The following is an 18440-nucleotide window of genomic DNA, read 5'->3' as shown; positions in this document are numbered from 1 at the left end:
AGCTTTCTCCTCCGTCTCATTGTCACTGATGGTCGACCCCATTCATTGACCGCAGTGAGTGACCAGAGGGGTACGTTACATGTTGCAAATGAGATAACATAAAGATAAACTGTGGATGTTTGACCTGGTGGTGTAAGTTATCATGTGCTCACTCGTGGACGATGTTAGCTTCGGTCAGCAGCTCACTCGGTCAACGTTACTGTTGGTCATATTATGTGTGACACACGGACTTTAACGTTACCTCACCAGCAGCGACACTTTGGTGCTCCGAGTTGAACCCGTCTCTCCCCTGTAAGGTTTGTATGCAGAAGTAATTTCAACCGTTTTTTTCACTTTAGCTTCTACACGTACACATCTAACATTTGGACACACAGAAAACAGTAACTTCCCAGGGTTTCCAGCTGACGTTACTTTACGTACGAGTATTGCTAATGGCTGCCGTTACCTGTTGTTGCGACCGAAGTTACCGGTTAAAAGAAAACACCGTTTGACGTTTTAACTGGTTACTCTTAATTTTTTGCCAGTAAGTGACAGTGAAAGTGTCCTTCGGTCGTTTTGATATTTACAAAATGTTTTTATGTCTGTACAAAGAAAAGCATTTGTCGCCCTCTGGTGGTTAGCGTATGTTACGCACATATGGAGACGGGACTGAGAGTACTTCGTGTTATCAGCAATGGAAGGAACGCCGCACTGTACCGAGAAGTACTGCTCATATTGAGTTTAGTAAAAGTAAGTGTAGTTGTAAATAATGAAGTAAACAACAACAATATAGCATATATGTTGCCAGCATAAAAGTCCTGAGCGTTATTAGACTGGAGAGCATTTTCATTTGTCTGAGAGGACACAGACTGTTTAGTTAAACAATGCTTTTGTCCTTCATTAAGAAAGACTCCTCCAGTTTCTGTTCATGCAAACCTGTCTTTTGTGCTGTGTAATGCTCTTCTGCCCTTGCATTTTATCATTCATGACTGTCCCCACACAAGCCCATTCTTACCTGACTGTAAATAATTACTGTTGCCATAAATAAGGGCAGGTTTTATTGGAGTGAACTTTATAACCCATCTGCTGCCGCCATCTGTCTGTCTGTCAGTCAGTCTGTCTCCTCTGATTCCTCTGCTGACACGCACACATAATCACTGTCTCACACTCAGCATATGAAGAAACAAATGGCTGATTATATTCTTTGTATGTTTACAGTAATTAAAGTGCTCTGACAAGATGTAGCAGTGTATGTTGTTAGTGGAATTAAGTGTAGTTTATTTTAAGTGTTTATTTATTTTTAATCCAGGTAGCTGTGAGAAAGAGACACCTCTTCTGACGACTTCTGATACACCATGGCCCCACACCCAGTGGTCCAGGCTGTTATTGACCTCTCTGCAGGAGCCATAGGTGACTACAGTGCTTTGTCTCCCAGTCAGTCAGTAAACAAAAACAGCATTACAGTTTGCAGTTTTAGCAGTTTTTCATCTGTATGGAGTAATCACGCTGCTTTTCTGCTGCTTTGCCAAACAACAGCCGAGCAGTGTCTAACGTAGCAGGAGATTTTGATGACTCCTGTGTTTTTCCGGCTCGTTTATCTCTGTGCTTCCATTGACCGTTTACGCTGTTCGTGGAGTGAAGCCCTCTCTGATTCTTATCTCTCTTCACAGCACATGTTGCGAGCAAGCATTGATTTTTTTCTTGTAGTTCGTATCACAACCGTACTCTGTTTTTGGTCAGATTCTTGACGTTTTTCTTACTTTCTCTCCGCAAGGGGGAGCTGCGTGTGTCTTCAGTGGGCAGCCTCTGGACACAGCAAAGGTCAAGATGCAGACGTTTCCTACACTGTACCGGGGTTTCATCCACTGCATCCTGTCCACCTACAAATTAGTGGGTCTGCGGGGCCTCTACCAGGGCACCACGCCGGCACTGATGGCCAACATCGCCGAGAACTCTGTGCTCTTCATGAGCTACGGCTTCTGCCAGCAGGTCATCCGCATCATGGCCGGACTGCACAGTGACGCCGTGCTGAGGTAGGGTGAGGATTATACCCAGCTGTTCTCCAAACCCAACTTTGCCCCGAGAATGCGTGCAAGAGCTGTAACTGTTCATCTTTCCCTCTGTTTTAGTGACATGCACAAAGCCTGTGCTGGCTCCGTAGCGTCCATCTTCTCCTCGCTGGTACTCTGCCCCACTGAGCTTGTCAAGTGTCGGTTGCAAGCCATGTATGAGATGGAGGCATCAGGAAAGATAGCAAAGAGCCAGAAGTAAGTGGGTTTAAAAAGTCTCTCGGTTTTGGATGATACTGTACATTTGCTCTTACATTACTCAAAAGTTCTTGTTGTATATTGGTTAATGTGTAGGAGATTCAGTTGTTCAGTTGATACAGCTAAACTACCACTACACAAACCTAATATATTAAAGTTTGTCTTCATGCACTGATTAAACCCCTACAAAATGATCTGAATTACATATTTACATGTTTTTTCTCTTGGAAAAAAATCCCTTCATGCCTTTAAATGGCTTAGATGTAACTCTACGCCTTTGCCTTCATTTAGTCTGCACAAATCTATGAATATGCAAATAATCCCCATGTCTATCTCCATCCATGCCCCCGCTGCTCCGCTGCAGCTCCAGCCTTCCTGCTCACCAAACACACAAACCTCTGCATATCATGCAGTTTTGCTAGTTAATGTATGCGGCACAATAACAAGTGGTAATGCTCTTTCTGAAGCACAGTGTGGTCGGTGGTCAAATCCATTATGAGGAATGAGGGACCACAAGGCTTCTTCCAGGGCCTGACCACCACCATCGCCAGAGAGGTCCCTGGTTACTTCTGCTTCTTCGGTGCCTACGAGCTCTGCCGCACCACCTTCGCCGACTACATGAAATGTGACAAAGACGACATAGGTACTGGAAGGTTGTTGTGCCCAAAGCACAAAATATTTCAAATGTCAGCTTTTTAGTTATTAATGTTACAGTTGGGGGCAGTTGTGAATTAATCATCTAAAACAGGTTTTCCTCTTCATTCATATAATCTACTTTCACCTCCCTCTGTTCTCAGGACAGGAGGTTCAGGATCGCACTGTATTTACTGCTATTGTCCTACCACACCTACATGTGACATCAGACAGTGCCATCATAACCAAAACTAGCATGTCTGACCTGGCCGGTGTGTTAAAAAGTCTGTGTGATTGTATGTATCAGGAGCATTTGGAAAGCGCATTTCAATAAGCTTTTTGCATGTCTTGAACTGTTATATATATATTCTGTTTTGGATCAACATAGAGAGATGCACTGCTCTGATGTTATCAGAATTTATTGCAGGGCATGTTATCTTTCCAAAGAAGATGATAGGCAACGGTTTAGTGACGCAGATGCATGCAGTACACATTTTATGATTTAATGATTCATAAAGTTTGATCATGTTCTGTTTCTTTAGCTGGACAAGTGTTAGTTTGCCTATATAGCCTATTTGGTGTGTGGTAGATATTGTTAATCATTTAGATTTAAGCCAGCTGAGCTCAGCTTCTGAAACATCTCACTCACCCCGCAGCGATTCCCACAGCACCCCTTTGTTCCAGTCAAGTGGATGTACAATGCAGGAAGCAGCACCTACAGCAGGACAGATGAGTTAATATTCAGCTCAGCATAGTCAAAACAATTCCGCATTTTCACTTAATCTTAACAACATAAAGCTTGTAGAATATGTTATGAGACTTTCAGAAACATCGCCGAAGTCAGCTTTTAGTCAGCTGGGAGGAAAACCTCTTCAAACTTTGATTCATGTGTGATATGAGAGATGATGTCCACAGCAAACATACAGCACAAAGCTAGTATTTTTCAGCTTTAAATATCTAACTAACATTTTTCTCAGGCTGCACATTAATCATTTCAGAAAGGAATTTACAGCAGCTCGTAGTCCACGGTCACACCCTTTAGTAACAGGTTAGAGAGACAACTCACCATGAGACCCCCTCCGATGAGCCCCCCCATGTATTTCACCTCCTCAGTAATGTGTTCTTCTGAAGCATACTTGACCTCCCCGCCAGGAAAGAACAGCACTATGTTGCAGATGATGGATATGAGCACTAATGGGTACAGAGTAGCAGAAATGCAACGGGAGCATTTTCCAGTACACATGTTGTCAACTATTCAGTTGTGAATTAATCATCTAAAACAGGTTTTCCTCTTCATTCGTATAATCTGCTTTCACCTCCCTTTCACCCTCACTGCTGCTCCCGCGTGTGTTGAAGGTGTGGCTCCAATCGTGTTCAGCGGTGGTTTCGGGGGGGCGTGCCTGTGGCTGGTAGTCTATCCCATGGACTGCGTCAAGTCCCGGATCCAGGTCATGTCTATGACAGGCAAGCAGGCAGGGTTCTTCAAAACCTTCATGACCATCGGCCGCACTGAAGGTAGGCAGAGTCGGCTATGTTTCATGGCCTCGGCGAGGATGTTTGGTGCTCAGATCGCGCAGACTGTAATCTGTGCCGTTTCTTTTGTTTAGGTGTGAGGGCGCTCTACTCGGGTCTTACCCCCACCATGGTCCGCACCTTTCCTGCTAACGGGGCACTGTTCCTGGGTTACGAGGCCAGCCGGAAGCTCATGATGAAACAGTTTGACTGATATATATGCATCAATCAAACGAGGGAGCGGTGAACTGGGAGTGTATTACAGCCATATAACCTCATCCAGACACTTGTTATGTGAGGGACCTGGTTTTTGCCAGTTCCTGCTTTTGTTGAACTCACCTAAAAACTGCCACACTCCATTTCTCACACCTTTGACAGTATTTACATTGTTGAAACCCTCATATTAATTTATTTTTTAGATTAAAATATATTGCTTGTATTTAACACTCCAAAAGTGATACTGCCAACGTGCAACATACATACATGTATCTGACACATGTGCGGCACAGTACTGAGAAACCTTGAGCAGCCTCTTTAGGAGGAATTGTCAACACTCCAGGTTATTGTTTTGTGTCTACCTCAACAGAAATATGTTTCTCTGCCATTTCAAATCCTTTACTTGCTCCGTGTGCAGCCACACAAGTAAGAAAAGAACTCTGTTACGTTGTGAGATTATCTTGAAAGCACAAAATCAATGTAAAGTGACATATACTAATTCACTGACTTGCGTTTTCAGCTCTAGAATCATGCTCAGCTAAATATGTGCCTCAGTTTTGGTTTATTTAGGTAAAGCGACCAAAAACTGAAATTTTACAGCTTTTATCGGCCTCGAAGCATCAAACACAGCCAGCAGGTGTTTTAAATTTGAATCAAATTTTATTTTCCATCACACTGATTGTTTTTGTATTGACATGTGTTATTCCACTCCTGTTGTCATTGACTTTCTATCCTTTTGCCTTTTAAATCACTGCATTTTGCCTTTTCTTTGTTTATGAGAAAACATCAGCTGCCTCATCCAGCGTGCCATTTGCACACTGCATTTCATGTGCAGGGTTTTTTTCCAGTGCTTAGCAGTTGGCAGTTGAGAAATCTCATTCATATTCCTTTAGCGTTAATTGAGAAATGTAGGTATTTTAGACTGCAAACAACTTGAGATGACACTTGAAATGTTTGTATAGATATCAACCCTGATATTCACTGTAGTAATACAACCTACATTAAAGGTGTCATTGAAGATTAACTGTCCTGTGTTTTATTTGATCGGCTGTCTCTTGATTTTTTATCAAGCCACAGGTTAATTTTATTGTCAAATGCCAAATACATTGTAATACAACAAAGATGTAGCAGTGGCTTGAAACTTATTTAACATTAACTGTATAATCAGCATGATTTATTTCTAACACTGTGCTATTTTCACAAGATATCTTAATAAATTGCAAACATTTTCGTGTTAAGCATCAAAAAATTCACATAAAAAATCTGGTCAAAAGGGACAAGAAATCACTATTTTTTGCACAGGAAGCAAGGGATACTATCAGTCCTCCAGCAGGGGGCACCAGTCAACCGTCAGGGGCTCACAGTGGCTGTAAAAACAAAACAGGCAAGAACAGAAAATGTTAAGATTGTCTGATGTAACTCAGTAAACAGGGTGTTTTCATTTCCACCTATTCATTTTAGGCACAGCTTCATCTCACCTCTTTGTTGATGCAGGTTCCACACAGACAGCCAAAGAGCCCGTTAACCATCTGAATGCCGCAGAGGATCACCTCCAGACAGCTTGTGGCCAGCAGAGTAGCAAACAATCCAGTGTTGAACGACACAATGTTCTCAGGCTCCAAGCAGAGTCCCCACAACGTGTCTTCAGTCAGGTACTGGTCGCTGTGCAGAGGAGGAGCTTTATGAATGACCAGGACCTCAGAAACTTCAGAAAAGTCATCAAAAAGTTACTCACTTGTTTTTGAAAGGTGTCATCCACGTCAGCCCGACGACTTTGCAGTAGGGCCCGTTTTGCAAACCGAGCGCTGCCACAATTAAACTGTACAGGCCACCAAGCACACCCACTGCAGCGAATGCAATTGATAAGAACATCTGCAGGAGTTCAATGATAAGCAAAGGTCAGAAACATTTCTCTTTCTTCGCACTGCATTCTCCCCCATGTTTATGCTCCTCTTCATCCTCCTCCTCCTCCTCCTCCTCCTCCTCCTCCTCCTCACATTTTTTCATGCTACTGATAAATTAGGTACTTATGAGTTTCAGGAGGAACAGGCTCTCTGTTGTCCACTGACTTTTCTTTCACCTCTCACATTCCTTGCATGTATTCTGTCAAACTGTGCTTTTTCCAGCAGTCACAAGAAGACAAACACACTAAACTCAACATACTGAAACATGTTTCAGCCTGCAGGAAATCAGAGTTTGGTGACATTTTCTGTGTGCAGGATCGCACTGTATTTACTGCTATTGTCCTACCACACCTAAATGTGACATCAGACAGTGCCATCATAACCAAAACTAGCATGTCTGACCTGGCCGGTGTGTTAAAAAGTCTGTGTGATTGTATGTATCAGGAGCATTTGGAAAGCGCATTTCAATAAGCTTTTTGCACATCTTGAACTATTAAATATTCTTTTTTGGATCAACATAGAGAGACGCACTGCTCTGATGTTATCAGAATTTATTGCAGGGCATGTTATCTTTCCAAAGAAGATGATAGGCAACGGTTTAGTGACGCAGATGCATGCAGTACACATTTTATGATTTAATGATTCATAAAGTTTGATCATGTTCTGTTTCTTTAGCTGGACAAGTGTTAGTTTGCCTATATAGCCTATTTGGTGTGTGGTAGATATTGTTAATCATTTAGATTTAAGCCAGCTGAGCTCAGCTTCTGAAACATCTCACTCACCCCGCAGCGATTCCCACAGCACCCCTTTGTTCCAGTCAAGTGGATGTACAATGCAGGAAGCAGCACCTACAGCAGGACAGATGAGTTAATATTCAGCTCAGCATAGTCAAAACAATTCCGCATTTTCACTTAATCCTAACAACATAAAGCTTGTAGAATATGTTATGAGACTTTCAGAAACATCGCCGAAGTCAGCTTTTAGTCAGCTGGGAGGAAAACCTCTTCAAACTTTGATTCATGTGTGATATGAGAGATGATGTCCACAGCAAACATACAGCACAAAGCTAGTATTTTTCAGCTTTAAATATCTAACTAACATTTTTTCTCAGGCTGCACATTAATCATTTCAGAAAGGAATTTACAGCAGCTCGTAGTCCACGGTCACACCCCTTAGTAACAGGTTAGAGAGACAACTCACCATGAGACCCCCTCCGATGAGCCCCCCCATGTATTTCACCTCCTCAGTAATGTTTCCGTCTGCAGCATACTTGACATCCCCGTCAGGAAAGAACAGCACTATGTTGCAGATGATGGATATGAGCACTAATGGGTACAGAGTAAAAGCAATGCAACGGGAGCATTTTCCAGTACACATGTTGTCAACTGAGTGCTGTAAAAAGCTTTCGTTCCGCAAGTTTTAACTCAAATCCTTCCTGATTTCGGAGAGAAGTTCCACCTGAAAGTAGGCCACAGAGGGGAATGTCCTCTCACTGGGAGCAGAAACTGAATATAGTGAGTGATTTTAGGGTGTGGGAGGCGTAATGACCAACTGGACAAACACAGCCTGGGATAGGCTGCTGAAATATACGTGACTCATACTGTGACATCTTTGAGGGACAACACTTGTGTTGTTGAGCTCGATCATTTGTAGATGCACACTTTTTCGGTTCAAGATGCAAATGCATTCAGGTCAGACATGTCACTGGTGGTCACATGACTGTTATACACATATGTTGGGTTTGGTGATCAGGCCTCTAACATGCTTATTGTCGTTAAATCCAAGTTTCTTGCACGTTGCTGTAAGCTGCTGCCTGACTGATGTGGTGGGGAGTGTTGAGATTCACTGTGAGACATCTTCATTTCCACCTGTTCTACACAGTATACAGCTCATGTATTGACATAGTGGCTGCATGATCACAGGATAGTTGGACTTTAGACCAGTGGCAGTGTGCGTGGCAGAGCAAGAACAATGAGTCGTTGACATCAACTGTACAACGGTGATAAATTGAGTTCAGTACTGATGCGACAGGCTGCATTTTTCTCTAGTGACCTGATGGCTGAGGTTGTTTCCACATTGTATCAATTAAAAAAAAGTGAAATTTGGAAAAAGAAAATATAAAATAAAAAGAAGAAGAGGTGATGCTTCCCAAAACATGTGTTGTCCTAGCAATGAAGGGCCATGCAGTGTTCCTCATTAGAGATAAAGGTTGTAAATATGCTGCTGATAAATTGTGGTTCCCTTCTTCCCATAAAGAACTCAGAAGCAATGCATGATTTCAGAAGGAATCAAGTGTTTGAAAAAGGCCCCATCAGAGGTGAATTTCTCTTTAGGATTATTTATTCTCTTTCTCTCCTCACTGGAATTATGCCTCATTAAACCCAGATTTTAGACCAATCAAGGCACAGCTGGCAGATTTAGTCTTTTCTCCCTTGAAGCAGTCTGTTAGCTATGCTGTGTTTTTGTATGTGTGTGAAACAGCGATCTGATAATAAATTCAAATAGAATCAAATGAAATACACTTAAAAAAATCACCTGTTACCAGAGACAGCAGCAATTTCGACAGAGGGTTTTATACAGCTTCAGTCAGGAACACTACTCGAAGTCGTCCAGCACGAGGCACAAAGCAAGGCAACTTTATTTGTATAGTATGTTTCATACACTGGGGCAATTCAATGTGCTTTACATGGTGATAATAATACCATAAAAGATTAAGTACAAACGAAAGTACAGACAAAGATGAACTAGTGCAGGTCAAACCAGGTGAAATACAAAGAAAAGATGACAACAAATACTCCCACAGTTAAAATGAAGGCTCTGTCAAAGCTAAGCTGAAAGGGTACGACAGGCAGAGTGAAATAGGAGAAGTTTCAGCTGTGACTTATAGTGGTCAGAGTTGGGGCTCGCCTCTTATCATCACGGAGCATATTCCAGGTTTGTGTTGCATCACAACAAAACAGAGCATGTCAATTCCTTAAATGTGGTCGACTGCAAGTGGTTAACTCATGCTTCCTGTAAGTAAAAGAACAAAAGTGTTAAAAAAAAAACAAAAACAAACAACAATTACAATAAGTGGAAGACTGAAGTAAAGATTCTCAAATGACACAATTTATGTGAGAAAAATCTGGATTCAGGTACAACACAGTGTGACCTCTTCACCTTAAACACCTCTTTGTTGTTAGAGGTTCCACACAGGCAGCCAAAGAAGCCGTTGATCATCTGAATGGCGCAGAGCAACATCTGCACACAGCTGGTCGCCATCAGCGTGATGAGCAGCCCAGTGTTGAACATCACCACGTTCTTCGGCTCGGTGCACTGTCTCCACGACTTGACGTCAGACAGGTAGTTCCAGTTACTGTGGAAAAGAAGAGGCTCATAAATAACCAGAGCTTCACCGTGTTTACTAATGTCGTCAGGAAGTTTTGTTTGTCACCTCTTTTTGAAAGGTGTCGTCCATCCCTCGCCATGTTTGCAGAGGGGCCCATTACCCACACCGAGCAGGGCCACGATGAAACTGTACAGGGCGCCGGCGACTCCCACTGCAGCCAGCAGGATGGATAAGAACATCTGCAGATGTTCAGTGATAAGCACAGCTCACAAAGTTTGACATGGTTGTAGTATTTTCACATGAGTAGTTCATGTCAGTGTCTGTTTAAACGTTCCTGTCGCGCTGATCTTGAATGCATTAAGAAACGTTCTTTTTGAATAAGAAAAGGAGAAATGCGCTGTGCCTGATGATGCTGCATTATCTTATCTATCACCTCAAGAGGAACGAAACGCTGTGCAACGGTGATGCAGCACTTGCATTTAGCTGAATGTGACGGTTCCTCTTTGCTCTCCTTCTGAGCACCTGAAATGTAAACCTCTGACTGACTCACCCCAAAACGATTTCCACAGCACCCCTGCTGTCCGGTCAGGTTGATGTAAAGTGCTGGGACCAACACCTGTGATGGACACGTTAGTTAACGGGGAGTTGTTGAATAGTTCACAAGTTTGGTTGAAATAATTCAGCACTTGGGAAACTTTACAGAAGTCAGCCTTAGGTCAGGTTTTTGAGGAATGCCAAATGCTTGGTGCACAAATGCACAAAATTAGGACCCAGGAGAGTCCAAAACCAACAAAACAAACGATAAACAGTGTAAATCCAGCATTTTTCAGCTTTAACTGAGGCTGCACATATTTCAGAAACCAGGCAGCTTTTAGGCCACAGTCACACCCTTGAGTAACAGGTTAGAGGAGAGACAACTCACCAGCAAACCGCCTCCAATGAATCCTCCCATGTATTTCACCTCCTCAGTAATGTGTCCAGCTTTAGCATACTTGGCATTCCCGCCAGGAAAGAACAGCACTATGTTACAGACGATGGACAGGAGCACTAATGGGTACAGAGTAAAAGCAATGCAACGGGAGCATTTTGTGATGCACATGTTGTCAGGGTGAACGCTAACTAACTGCTGTGAAACCTCCCGTTCATCGGGTCTCTGCTCAAATCCTTCCGCTTTTCAGAGAAGCCCCACATGACCCAAAAGAGAGAGAAGTGGCAGCTAAATCTTAAGAATGATGGTGAGGTTGTGAGGGAGGTGTAATTAGATGATTAACTTCGGCTACATTTGCGTTGTTACATGTACTTAAATAGCTTTTTTGTGCAAATTGTAGTTGTTGGAGTATCTTTAATGCAGTACACTTTACACGTTGGTACGGAGAAAATCAGTACTGTATATTTTATATTTCTTTTTCTTTCTCTGGACCATATTGTCTCAATGCATATTTTAACACACCTGTTGTGAATTCATGTAAGTCAGAATCAGGTTGGCTTCACAATTGGCAAACTGAGGATAAAAGCAATAACATATTTAAGTAAAACCTGCAGTTTTTGGCAAATCTGTGTGGAAAAGGGTTAGTACTACTTACCTACTTGATGCCAGAAAATGTTATTTGGAGGTTTTTTGTTTTTTGGTAAATTTACTTATTGTCACTTCATCTGGATGTTTGAGCCTCACTGTGCAGAATGATGCATGTGCAGAGTTTGACGCACTAAAAAGCAGCATTTTGTGAAGTTTGGAAGTCAGTCTTGTGTGAAGCCTCCAGAGGAAACACTCTGAGAACAGACTGTTCAGCGAAGTTTGAGACATCTGCTCCATCTGATTTGTGATGTGGTTCTGCATTCACGTCCATGCTGCATTTTACTGCTGGAGATGTTTACGGTTGAGTTAGTTTGAACTACTTTATGTACTGTTGGTTAATGTAATCTGTGTAAACAAACCACAACACTATAAGATCGGAGGCTATCTCAAGCCAGCGGGGGAAAAAAAACCTTCCTCTTAAAGTTTATATGCTGAGGGTGGATTCAGATAACACGTTATAGCCTTTTGGCAACCGCTACAATCCAAAGTAAACACTAGATAACAGACACGTTTCCATGCTTCCATGAAACCTCTTCCTCTAGTAAGCGCTGAGTCGTCTGATGGACCCATCCACACCAAAGATGTTTTAGTGTACACTACCGCTCAAAAGTTTGGGATCACTTGGAAATTTTCTTTTTTTCCATGGAAACATACATGAGATTAGTCTGAATAGGAAATATAACAAATGAACAGGACATGATGACATTGTCAGAGTTAGAAATAATGATTTTAATGGAAATGATGAATGTGTACTTCAGACTTTGCTTTCATCAAAAAAAAAAAAAAAACTAACAAAAAAAACCACCTTTTGCAGCATTTACAGCCTGGCAGACTTTAGGCATTCTAGCTGTCAATTTTTCAAGGTAATCTGATGAGATTTCACCCCATGCTTCCTGGAGCATCTCCCACAAGATGGATTGGCTTGATGGGGTCTTCATCCGTACCTTACGGTCAAGCTGCTCCCACAGCAGCTCAATAGGGTTCAGATCTGGAGACTGTGCTGCCTACAGCAATGCATCGATTTATCTATGAGGTATCACATGTCCTGTGAGAACTATCTCTAAAAATAACTTTCCATGAGCCAGGTGAGACTGTTTGATAACAGCGTGGACGTCAGCATGAGGGCAAGCCTCGGGGGTGAGTGTCCCCGAATCCGCAGACTGTAAACACTGGGGGGACTTTGGACCACTCCCCCCGTCCGTCACTGAGGAGCACAGTGGGCTGCAGCTCAGCCGTCATGGCCACGTCTCTCCTCAGACACCTCCTGGTTACATATTTAATGCCAGAGAAATGTTACGAGGAGATTTTTGTCAACTTCTACATGCACGGTGAGGCTGATCGTTGTGAAGCTTCGGAAGAAAATGGGTGAAATGTTGCGGTGAGGTTTTTCCAGATGTGCGGGAGGAGGGGGGGCCAGGGGGCGTCCGCCTCTCTCACTTACAGATCTGTGTCTTTTTCTAACCTATAGCTGCGATTTTGTATGTTAGGACTGTTCTGTCAGCAACTTGTTTCCAAAAGTGGCCTGTCATTATCCGACATTAGGCGCTGACTGTGTTTAATATTCTTCATTGTCGTCTTAGTGCCTTGCCTCAAGTTTGTACTGAGCAAAACATCCGGATTGTGGATCTTACTGGACTCCTTGCTGGGTAAGACTGAACTTGTCTGACTGATTGACATGACAGCAGCAGGGCATCACTAACTAACACAACCAACGAAGATTTTTCTCCTGACTCGCTCACAGAAGAAGTATTCAGACCCTGAAGTAAAAGTACTAATACCACACTGTGAAAACAGTGTTTTATTACACATGAAGTTTCTGGATTAATGTTGCTGCTGCATTAATGTGCATGCTGTATTTTACTGCTGTCGATGTTTAAGGTTGAGATCATTTGAAGCATTTGATCAGCTAATCCAAGAGGAATTTTAAATAGAGATTTGGAGATAGTGGAGAAGATGTATAACATACTCAAGTGAAGTGCAATGACCTCAGATGTGTACTGAAGTACAGCACTTGAGTAAATGTACTCAGTTACATTCCATCTCTGCTCACGGGTGAGATTATACAACCCCCTCAGATTATTTCACTGTCTTTAAACTATGGTGATTGATCACTATTGATTGGATCTCAGTACAAGACAATGATCAAATTAGGATACTAACAGTGGAAATAACCATGACAACATCAGGCCCAGTGATGACATCAGAAAAGCGCTGCATTAACAGATCATCCATGCAGAAGCACGTTCATGAGAAACTGAATGACAACAAAACAGTGTTGTATGGATAATAAGATGTTTTTTCCGTAACTGCTGTAACCTCCTCTGCTCCACCCTCACCTCCTTGTCTGTCGTCTCCCCGCAGCACAACTACCTCAGCTGCTGAAGATACTGTGGAGAGGAAGCGCAGCGGGCCTGAATCTGACCTCCGCCCTGCTGCACCTGTATGCCCTCTCATGTCCTGTCGTGTACGCCATGGCCAACAACTTCCCACTCTTGTACGTATTAAATGACCATAAAAACTCAGCCTACACTGATTCACTGGCGGATAAGACTATGAGTCATCATGTAATACCAGTGTCAAGATAATACCTGCTTTCCTCAGTGCATGATCTGTCAAGTTTAAAGTTCATTAACATCCTAAATGACCTGCTCTGCAGTGCCTGGGGTGAGAGGCTCTTCACGCTGGCCCAGACGGCAGCGATCGTCTTCCTCATCATGCATTATCGCGGTGACACCCGCACAGGTACCTGCACGCAGTCTCACTTTCCAACACATTCCAAACACATCTGGTGTGAGTGTTTCCTCACAGCACGACAGTGTAAGTGGGACTGATGTCTCTGAATGTCCTCTATAAAGAGCTGTGCAAACAAACCACAGCACTATAAGATCGGAGGCTATCTCAAGCCAGCGGGGGAAAAAAACCTTCCTCTTAAAGTTTATATGCTGAGGGTGGATTCAGATAACACGTTATAGCCTTTTGGCAACTGCTACAATCCAAAGTAAACACTAGATAACAGACACGTTTCCATGCTTCCATGAAACCTCTTCCTCTAGTAAGCGCTGAGTCGTCTGATGGACCCATCCACACCAAAGATGTTTTAGTGTACACTACCGCTCAAAAGTTTGGGATCACTTGGAAATTTTCTTGTTTTCCATGGAAACATACATGAGATTAGTCTGAATAGGAAATATGACAAATGAACAGGACATGATGACATTGTCAGAGTTAGAAATAATGATTTTAATGGAAATGATGAATGTGTACTTCAGACTTTGCTTTCATCAAAAAAAAAACAAAAAAACACCTTTTGCAGCATTTACAGCCTGGCAGACTTTAGGCATTCTAGCTATCAATTTTTCAAGGTAATCTGATGAGATTTCACCCCATGCTTCCTGGAGCATCTCCCACAAGATAGATTGGCTTGATGGGGTCTTCATCCGTACCTTACGGTCAAGCTGCTCCCACAGCAGCTCAATAGGGTTCAGATCTGGAGACTGTGCTGGCCACTCCATTACAGTCAGAATTCTGGCTGACTGCTTATTCTTTAAATATTGCTGACACATTTTGGAGGTGTGTTTTGGGTCATTATCCTGTTGTAGGATGAAATTGGCCCCAATCAAGTGCTGTCCACAGGGTATGGCATGGCTTTGCAAAATCTTGTGATAGCTTTCCTTCCTCAAGGTCCCTTCCACCCTGTACAAATCTCCTATTTTACCACTTCCAAAGCACCCCCAGACCATCACACTGCCTCCACCATGCTTGACCGATGGTATTAAGCACTGTTCTTGCATCTTTTCATTTGTTCTGCATCTCACAAATGTTCTTCTGTTTGTTCCAAAGACCACAAACTTGGACTCATCTGTCCACAACACCTTCTTCCACTCTTCCAGTGTCCAATGCCTGTGCTCTTTTGCCCATCTCAGTATTTTCTTTTTATTGGCCAGTCTGAGATATGGCTTTTTCTTGGCAATCCTGCCATGAAGTCCAGCATCCTGAAGTCGCCGCTTCACTGTTGATACTGACACTGGTGTTTGACGGGTACTATTTAGTGCAGCTGCCAGTTGACGAGCTGTGAGGCGTCTTTGTCTTAAACTACACACTCAGATATTTGTCTTCTTGCACAGTTGTGCATCAGGGCCTCCCACTCCTTTTTCTGTCCTTGTTAGACCCAGTTTGTGCTGCTCTCTGAAGGGAGTAGTTAACAGCATGGTAAGAGATTTGAAGTTTTTTTGCAATTTCTCGCATTGAATAGCCTTCCTTTCTAAGCACAACAATAGACTGACGGGTCTCTAAAGGAAGTTCTTTCTTCCTGGCCATTTCGAGCCTGTAAACAAACAAACAACTGCTGATGCTTCAGACAATAAACTAACCCAAAGAATGCCATGCTCCCTTTTGTGCTCCCTTATTAGTTCAACGGTTTTCAGCTGTGCAACACAATTGCAAAAGGGTTTTCTAATAATCAATTAGCCTTATAAAATGATTAACTTGGATTAGCAGCCATACCAGGAGATTGATGCAGAGGACTGACAGTTGTTGATAGTAGGCCTCTATGCAAAAATGTAGATCATTCTTTGAATATCATCTGATTAATTTTAATTGTTTGTGAAATGGATAAAAATGTTTGTGAAATGGAAAAAATTGTTTGTGACATGCATGAAAATGTGTTTTTCTTTGGAAAACAAAGAGATTTGCAAGTGATCCCAAACTTTTGAGCGGTAGTGTGGGTCAGAGCTGTAACTCATTTAGAAAGCTTTGAGTAGTGAATATGATAAAGGCTATCTTGACAAAGCCACAATCTTATGCTGGATGTAATTTATCAGCCAGTCACAGTGTTTCAGGTGACTCATACGGTCTTCCTGTTTCATTTTTGGTCAGTGCTTTCCTGGAGCGCCATCTTGTGGTGGCATCACTTGACTCAAACTTTTCACAGGGACCTTTTGTTGGAAGAGAAATTACAAAACTTCTCTTAAAGAAAAACAGCTGCTTTATTTTTAAAGAGTTGAGATGATGATATAAATAGTCAGTTTTAACTTTTGTCAGATTTTGTCACTGACCATCAGTATTAAAATTCTTGATAACAAATGTTTGAGTGTTTCTCGTTTGTTTCTACCATCTTTTATCATCCTGTTCTATGTTTTCCTGTGGCAGGAATGCTGTTCCTCTTGGCTTACAGTGGTGCACTGTTCCTCCTGGGCTCATACGCAGCTGCAGCAGTCATCTCAGTGATGCAGGTCTCCAGTTTGGCAGCTTTAATTGCAAGCAAGGTAGCAGCTCAGTGCCTGATCTGATCTGTGCAGCTCAGTTTCTCAGCTGTTCTACAACTCCGATTCCAAAAACGTCAAGGCACTGTCTGAAACATCAATGAAAACAGAATGCAATCACTTGTAAACAAACTGCGTTTACTGACAACTAAGTGTTCCTGAGCCCATGTCGTAATATCCATGTGTTCACAAAGTGGTGAACCTCTCTCCATTCTTGCTTGTGAACAACTGAGCCTTTTGAAGACGCCCCTTTCATATCCAATCATGATGCTATCACCTGTCACCAATTAACCTGTTTACCTGTGGAATGTTCCAAACAGGTGTTCTTGGAGCATTCCACAACTTTCCCAGTCTTTTGTTGCTCCCGTCCCAACTTCTTTTAAATGTGTTGCTGCATGATATTCAGAATAAGCAATTATTTACAAAACTCAATGAAGTTGATGAGGGGAAATGTCAAATATATTGTCTTTGTACTGTTTTCAGTACTGTGTGATAAAAAGGAGTAGCAAGTTACCGCATTCTGTTTGAATTCTGTTTACAAAGCGTCTCAACTTTTTGGACTCAGAGATGTATTATTAATAAGACTGATTAACAAGACTGATTTGATTTGCTGGATTTCTTGTTTCCAGGGTCTCCAGGCCAGAACTAACTACTGTAATGGCCACACAGGCCAGCTGTCCACTCTGTCTGTGTCACTCTCCTGGGCAGGATCTCTGGCTGTTGTCTTTGTGTCTCTGCAGGTATTACACTCAAACATTAACACAGCTGCACAACTTCATAGTTTACACTACTCCAATCTGCCATTCTTGTGTTCACTAACTGCGATTTCTTCACACTTTGTTTTGTAGCAGACAGGAAGCTCATTTATCCCTCTGTCAAACATCCTCTCAGCCTGTCTCAGCTGTGTCCTCCTGGTCCAGGTCCTCTGCTACCGGAGCAGCACCGCCAACGCTAAAAAGAAGAGCATGTAGACGGTGGAGGTGGTGACAAATGAACGCTCACATCGTCTTCAAACTCCTCCCGCAGTTCAAGAAATGTTTTGCGCCAAGGTGTATTTGTACGAATTTGCTGGTGTGCTTCACTCTGTTTTAAAGCAAGTCATGTGCTGTGTGTCTGTATAAATGATAACTCTCATTGTCACGTTACTTCATCATTTCATACATTTTAAATTGCATACTTTTTTTTTTTTACATCAAATTTTAGACATTTTCTGCAGTTAGCTTCATATTATCGTCTGAGGGAGTAACAACTGTTTTCCCTGGTGTTTTTAAGTCTCCTGGCTCTGCTACTGTTTGCCAAGGCGTATTGAATCACTTAAATTTGAGAAGTGAACGTTGACTAAGGGTTGGGTAAAGCAATATTTTCACAAGAATTTCACAGAGTAACTTCTAAAGCACATATGTGGTTCTGAACTGAAGAAGAGCAGCCATGCTGCAGACTCGAGCGAGCACACGAGCTTTCATTATTTCACCCATTAGTTCCTCCTCAGTGGTTGAAGAAGGAACATCCTGCTGATGATGCATTCATGTCACCAGATTAAAGTTTACACTGCTGACTGGAGAAAATGTCCATGTTGGCCTCATGGTGGTCATTGCAGTTGTCTTGCTGTGTTATAGCCTTCATTTGTCTATTTTGTTTCACATAATATATGATTAAATATTTGTCTTACAACCCTTTTTGAAATATTTGTGACTACTATTTCATGCTTTTCACTTTATCAACTCAGTCACTTAGTTGCTACCCCCTTTTTTATATAATGTCTCC

General features: G+C 42.3%; 4 protein-coding genes across 6 annotated transcripts; 2 read left to right on the top strand and 2 right to left on the bottom strand.

Annotated features, from left to right (window-relative positions):
• On the top strand, positions 1-5628 carry slc25a15b (solute carrier family 25 member 15b). Of its 3 annotated transcripts, none has more exons than XM_070982965.1 (7): positions 1-296; positions 1289-1389; positions 1754-2012; positions 2109-2246; positions 2714-2889; positions 4236-4394; positions 4487-5628. In XM_070982965.1, exons 2-7 carry the CDS (start codon positions 1335-1337, stop codon positions 4603-4605), a joined length of 906 nt encoding a protein of 301 aa, XP_070839066.1. In that variant the 5' UTR covers positions 1-296; positions 1289-1334; the 3' UTR covers positions 4606-5628. The 3 variants fall into 3 exon arrangements, with proteins under 3 accessions (XP_070839066.1, XP_070839068.1, XP_070839067.1); XM_070982967.1 differs by having other exon boundaries at positions 24-70; XM_070982966.1 differs by having other exon boundaries at positions 164-296; positions 1293-1389.
• Positions 5629-5965: 337 nt separating this feature from the next.
• Positions 5966-7888, bottom strand: tm4sf21a (transmembrane 4 L six family member 21a). Its single transcript, XM_070983479.1, has 5 exons — positions 7712-7888; positions 7294-7359; positions 6343-6479; positions 6086-6269; positions 5966-5974 (listed from the first exon to the last, which is right to left on the bottom strand). Exons 1-5 carry the CDS (start codon positions 7886-7888, stop codon positions 5966-5968), a joined length of 573 nt encoding a protein of 190 aa, XP_070839580.1.
• Positions 7889-9126: 1238 nt separating this feature from the next.
• Positions 9127-11005, bottom strand: LOC139344855 (transmembrane 4 L6 family member 1-like). The gene is made up of 5 exons (XM_070983265.1): positions 10762-11005; positions 10390-10455; positions 9945-10078; positions 9671-9866; positions 9127-9523 (listed from the first exon to the last, which is right to left on the bottom strand). Exons 1-5 carry the CDS (start codon positions 10936-10938, stop codon positions 9515-9517), a joined length of 582 nt encoding a protein of 193 aa, XP_070839366.1. The 5' UTR covers positions 10939-11005; the 3' UTR covers positions 9127-9514.
• A 1587-nt stretch (positions 11006-12592) lies between these two features.
• Positions 12593-18356, top strand: LOC139345118 (mannose-P-dolichol utilization defect 1 protein-like). The gene is made up of 7 exons (XM_070983611.1): positions 12593-12743; positions 12996-13061; positions 13777-13909; positions 14072-14157; positions 16564-16679; positions 17306-17416; positions 17525-18356. Exons 1-7 carry the CDS (start codon positions 12653-12655, stop codon positions 17645-17647), a joined length of 726 nt encoding a protein of 241 aa, XP_070839712.1. The 5' UTR covers positions 12593-12652; the 3' UTR covers positions 17648-18356.
• The last annotated feature ends 84 nt before the right edge of the window (positions 18357-18440 follow it).

This window comes from Chaetodon trifascialis, chromosome 16 (assembly GCF_039877785.1).
Source record: "Chaetodon trifascialis isolate fChaTrf1 chromosome 16, fChaTrf1.hap1, whole genome shotgun sequence".
Taxonomy (NCBI): domain Eukaryota; kingdom Metazoa; phylum Chordata; class Actinopteri; order Chaetodontiformes; family Chaetodontidae; genus Chaetodon; species Chaetodon trifascialis.
Note: the sequence above shows the minus strand (reverse complement) of the source record. Positions and strands in the feature narration are given on the sequence as shown.

What these genes read in the sequence shown, in the direction of transcription:
- LOC139345118 (XM_070983611.1), top strand. Translation starts at nt 12,653, where the DNA reads ATGGCCACGTCTCTCCTCAGACACCTCCTGGTTACATATTTAATGCCA. An exon ending in CTTACTGGACTCCTTGCTGG is followed by an intron (nt 13,062 to 13,776) that starts GTAAGACTGAAC and finishes GTCTCCCCGCAG; the next exon opens with CACAACTACCTCAGCTGCTG. An exon ending in TCGCGGTGACACCCGCACAG is followed by an intron (nt 14,158 to 16,563) that starts GTACCTGCACGC and finishes TTCCTGTGGCAG; the next exon opens with GAATGCTGTTCCTCTTGGCT.
- slc25a15b (XM_070982965.1), top strand. Translation starts at nt 1,335, where the DNA reads ATGGCCCCACACCCAGTGGTCCAGGCTGTTATTGACCTCTCTGCAGGA. An exon ending in CCTCTCTGCAGGAGCCATAG is followed by an intron (nt 1,390 to 1,753) that starts GTGACTACAGTG and finishes TCTCTCCGCAAG; the next exon opens with GGGGAGCTGCGTGTGTCTTC. An exon ending in AAGATAGCAAAGAGCCAGAA is followed by an intron (nt 2,247 to 2,713) that starts GTAAGTGGGTTT and finishes CTCTTTCTGAAG; the next exon opens with CACAGTGTGGTCGGTGGTCA.
- LOC139344855 (XM_070983265.1), bottom strand. Translation starts at nt 10,938, where the DNA reads ATGTGCATCACAAAATGCTCCCGTTGCATTGCTTTTACTCTGTACCCA. An exon ending in GCTGTGGAAATCGTTTTGGG is followed by an intron (nt 10,079 to 10,389) that starts GTGAGTCAGTCA and finishes GAACATCTGCAG; the next exon opens with ATGTTCTTATCCATCCTGCT. An exon ending in ACGACACCTTTCAAAAAGAG is followed by an intron (nt 9,867 to 9,944) that starts GTGACAAACAAA and finishes TCTTTTCCACAG; the next exon opens with TAACTGGAACTACCTGTCTG.
- tm4sf21a (XM_070983479.1), bottom strand. Translation starts at nt 7,888, where the DNA reads ATGTGTACTGGAAAATGCTCCCGTTGCATTGCTTTTACTCTGTACCCA. An exon ending in TCATCGGAGGGGGTCTCATG is followed by an intron (nt 7,360 to 7,711) that starts GTGAGTTGTCTC and finishes GTCCTGCTGTAG; the next exon opens with GTGCTGCTTCCTGCATTGTA. An exon ending in GCTGTGGGAATCGCTGCGGG is followed by an intron (nt 6,480 to 7,293) that starts GTGAGTGAGATG and finishes GAACTCCTGCAG; the next exon opens with ATGTTCTTATCAATTGCATT.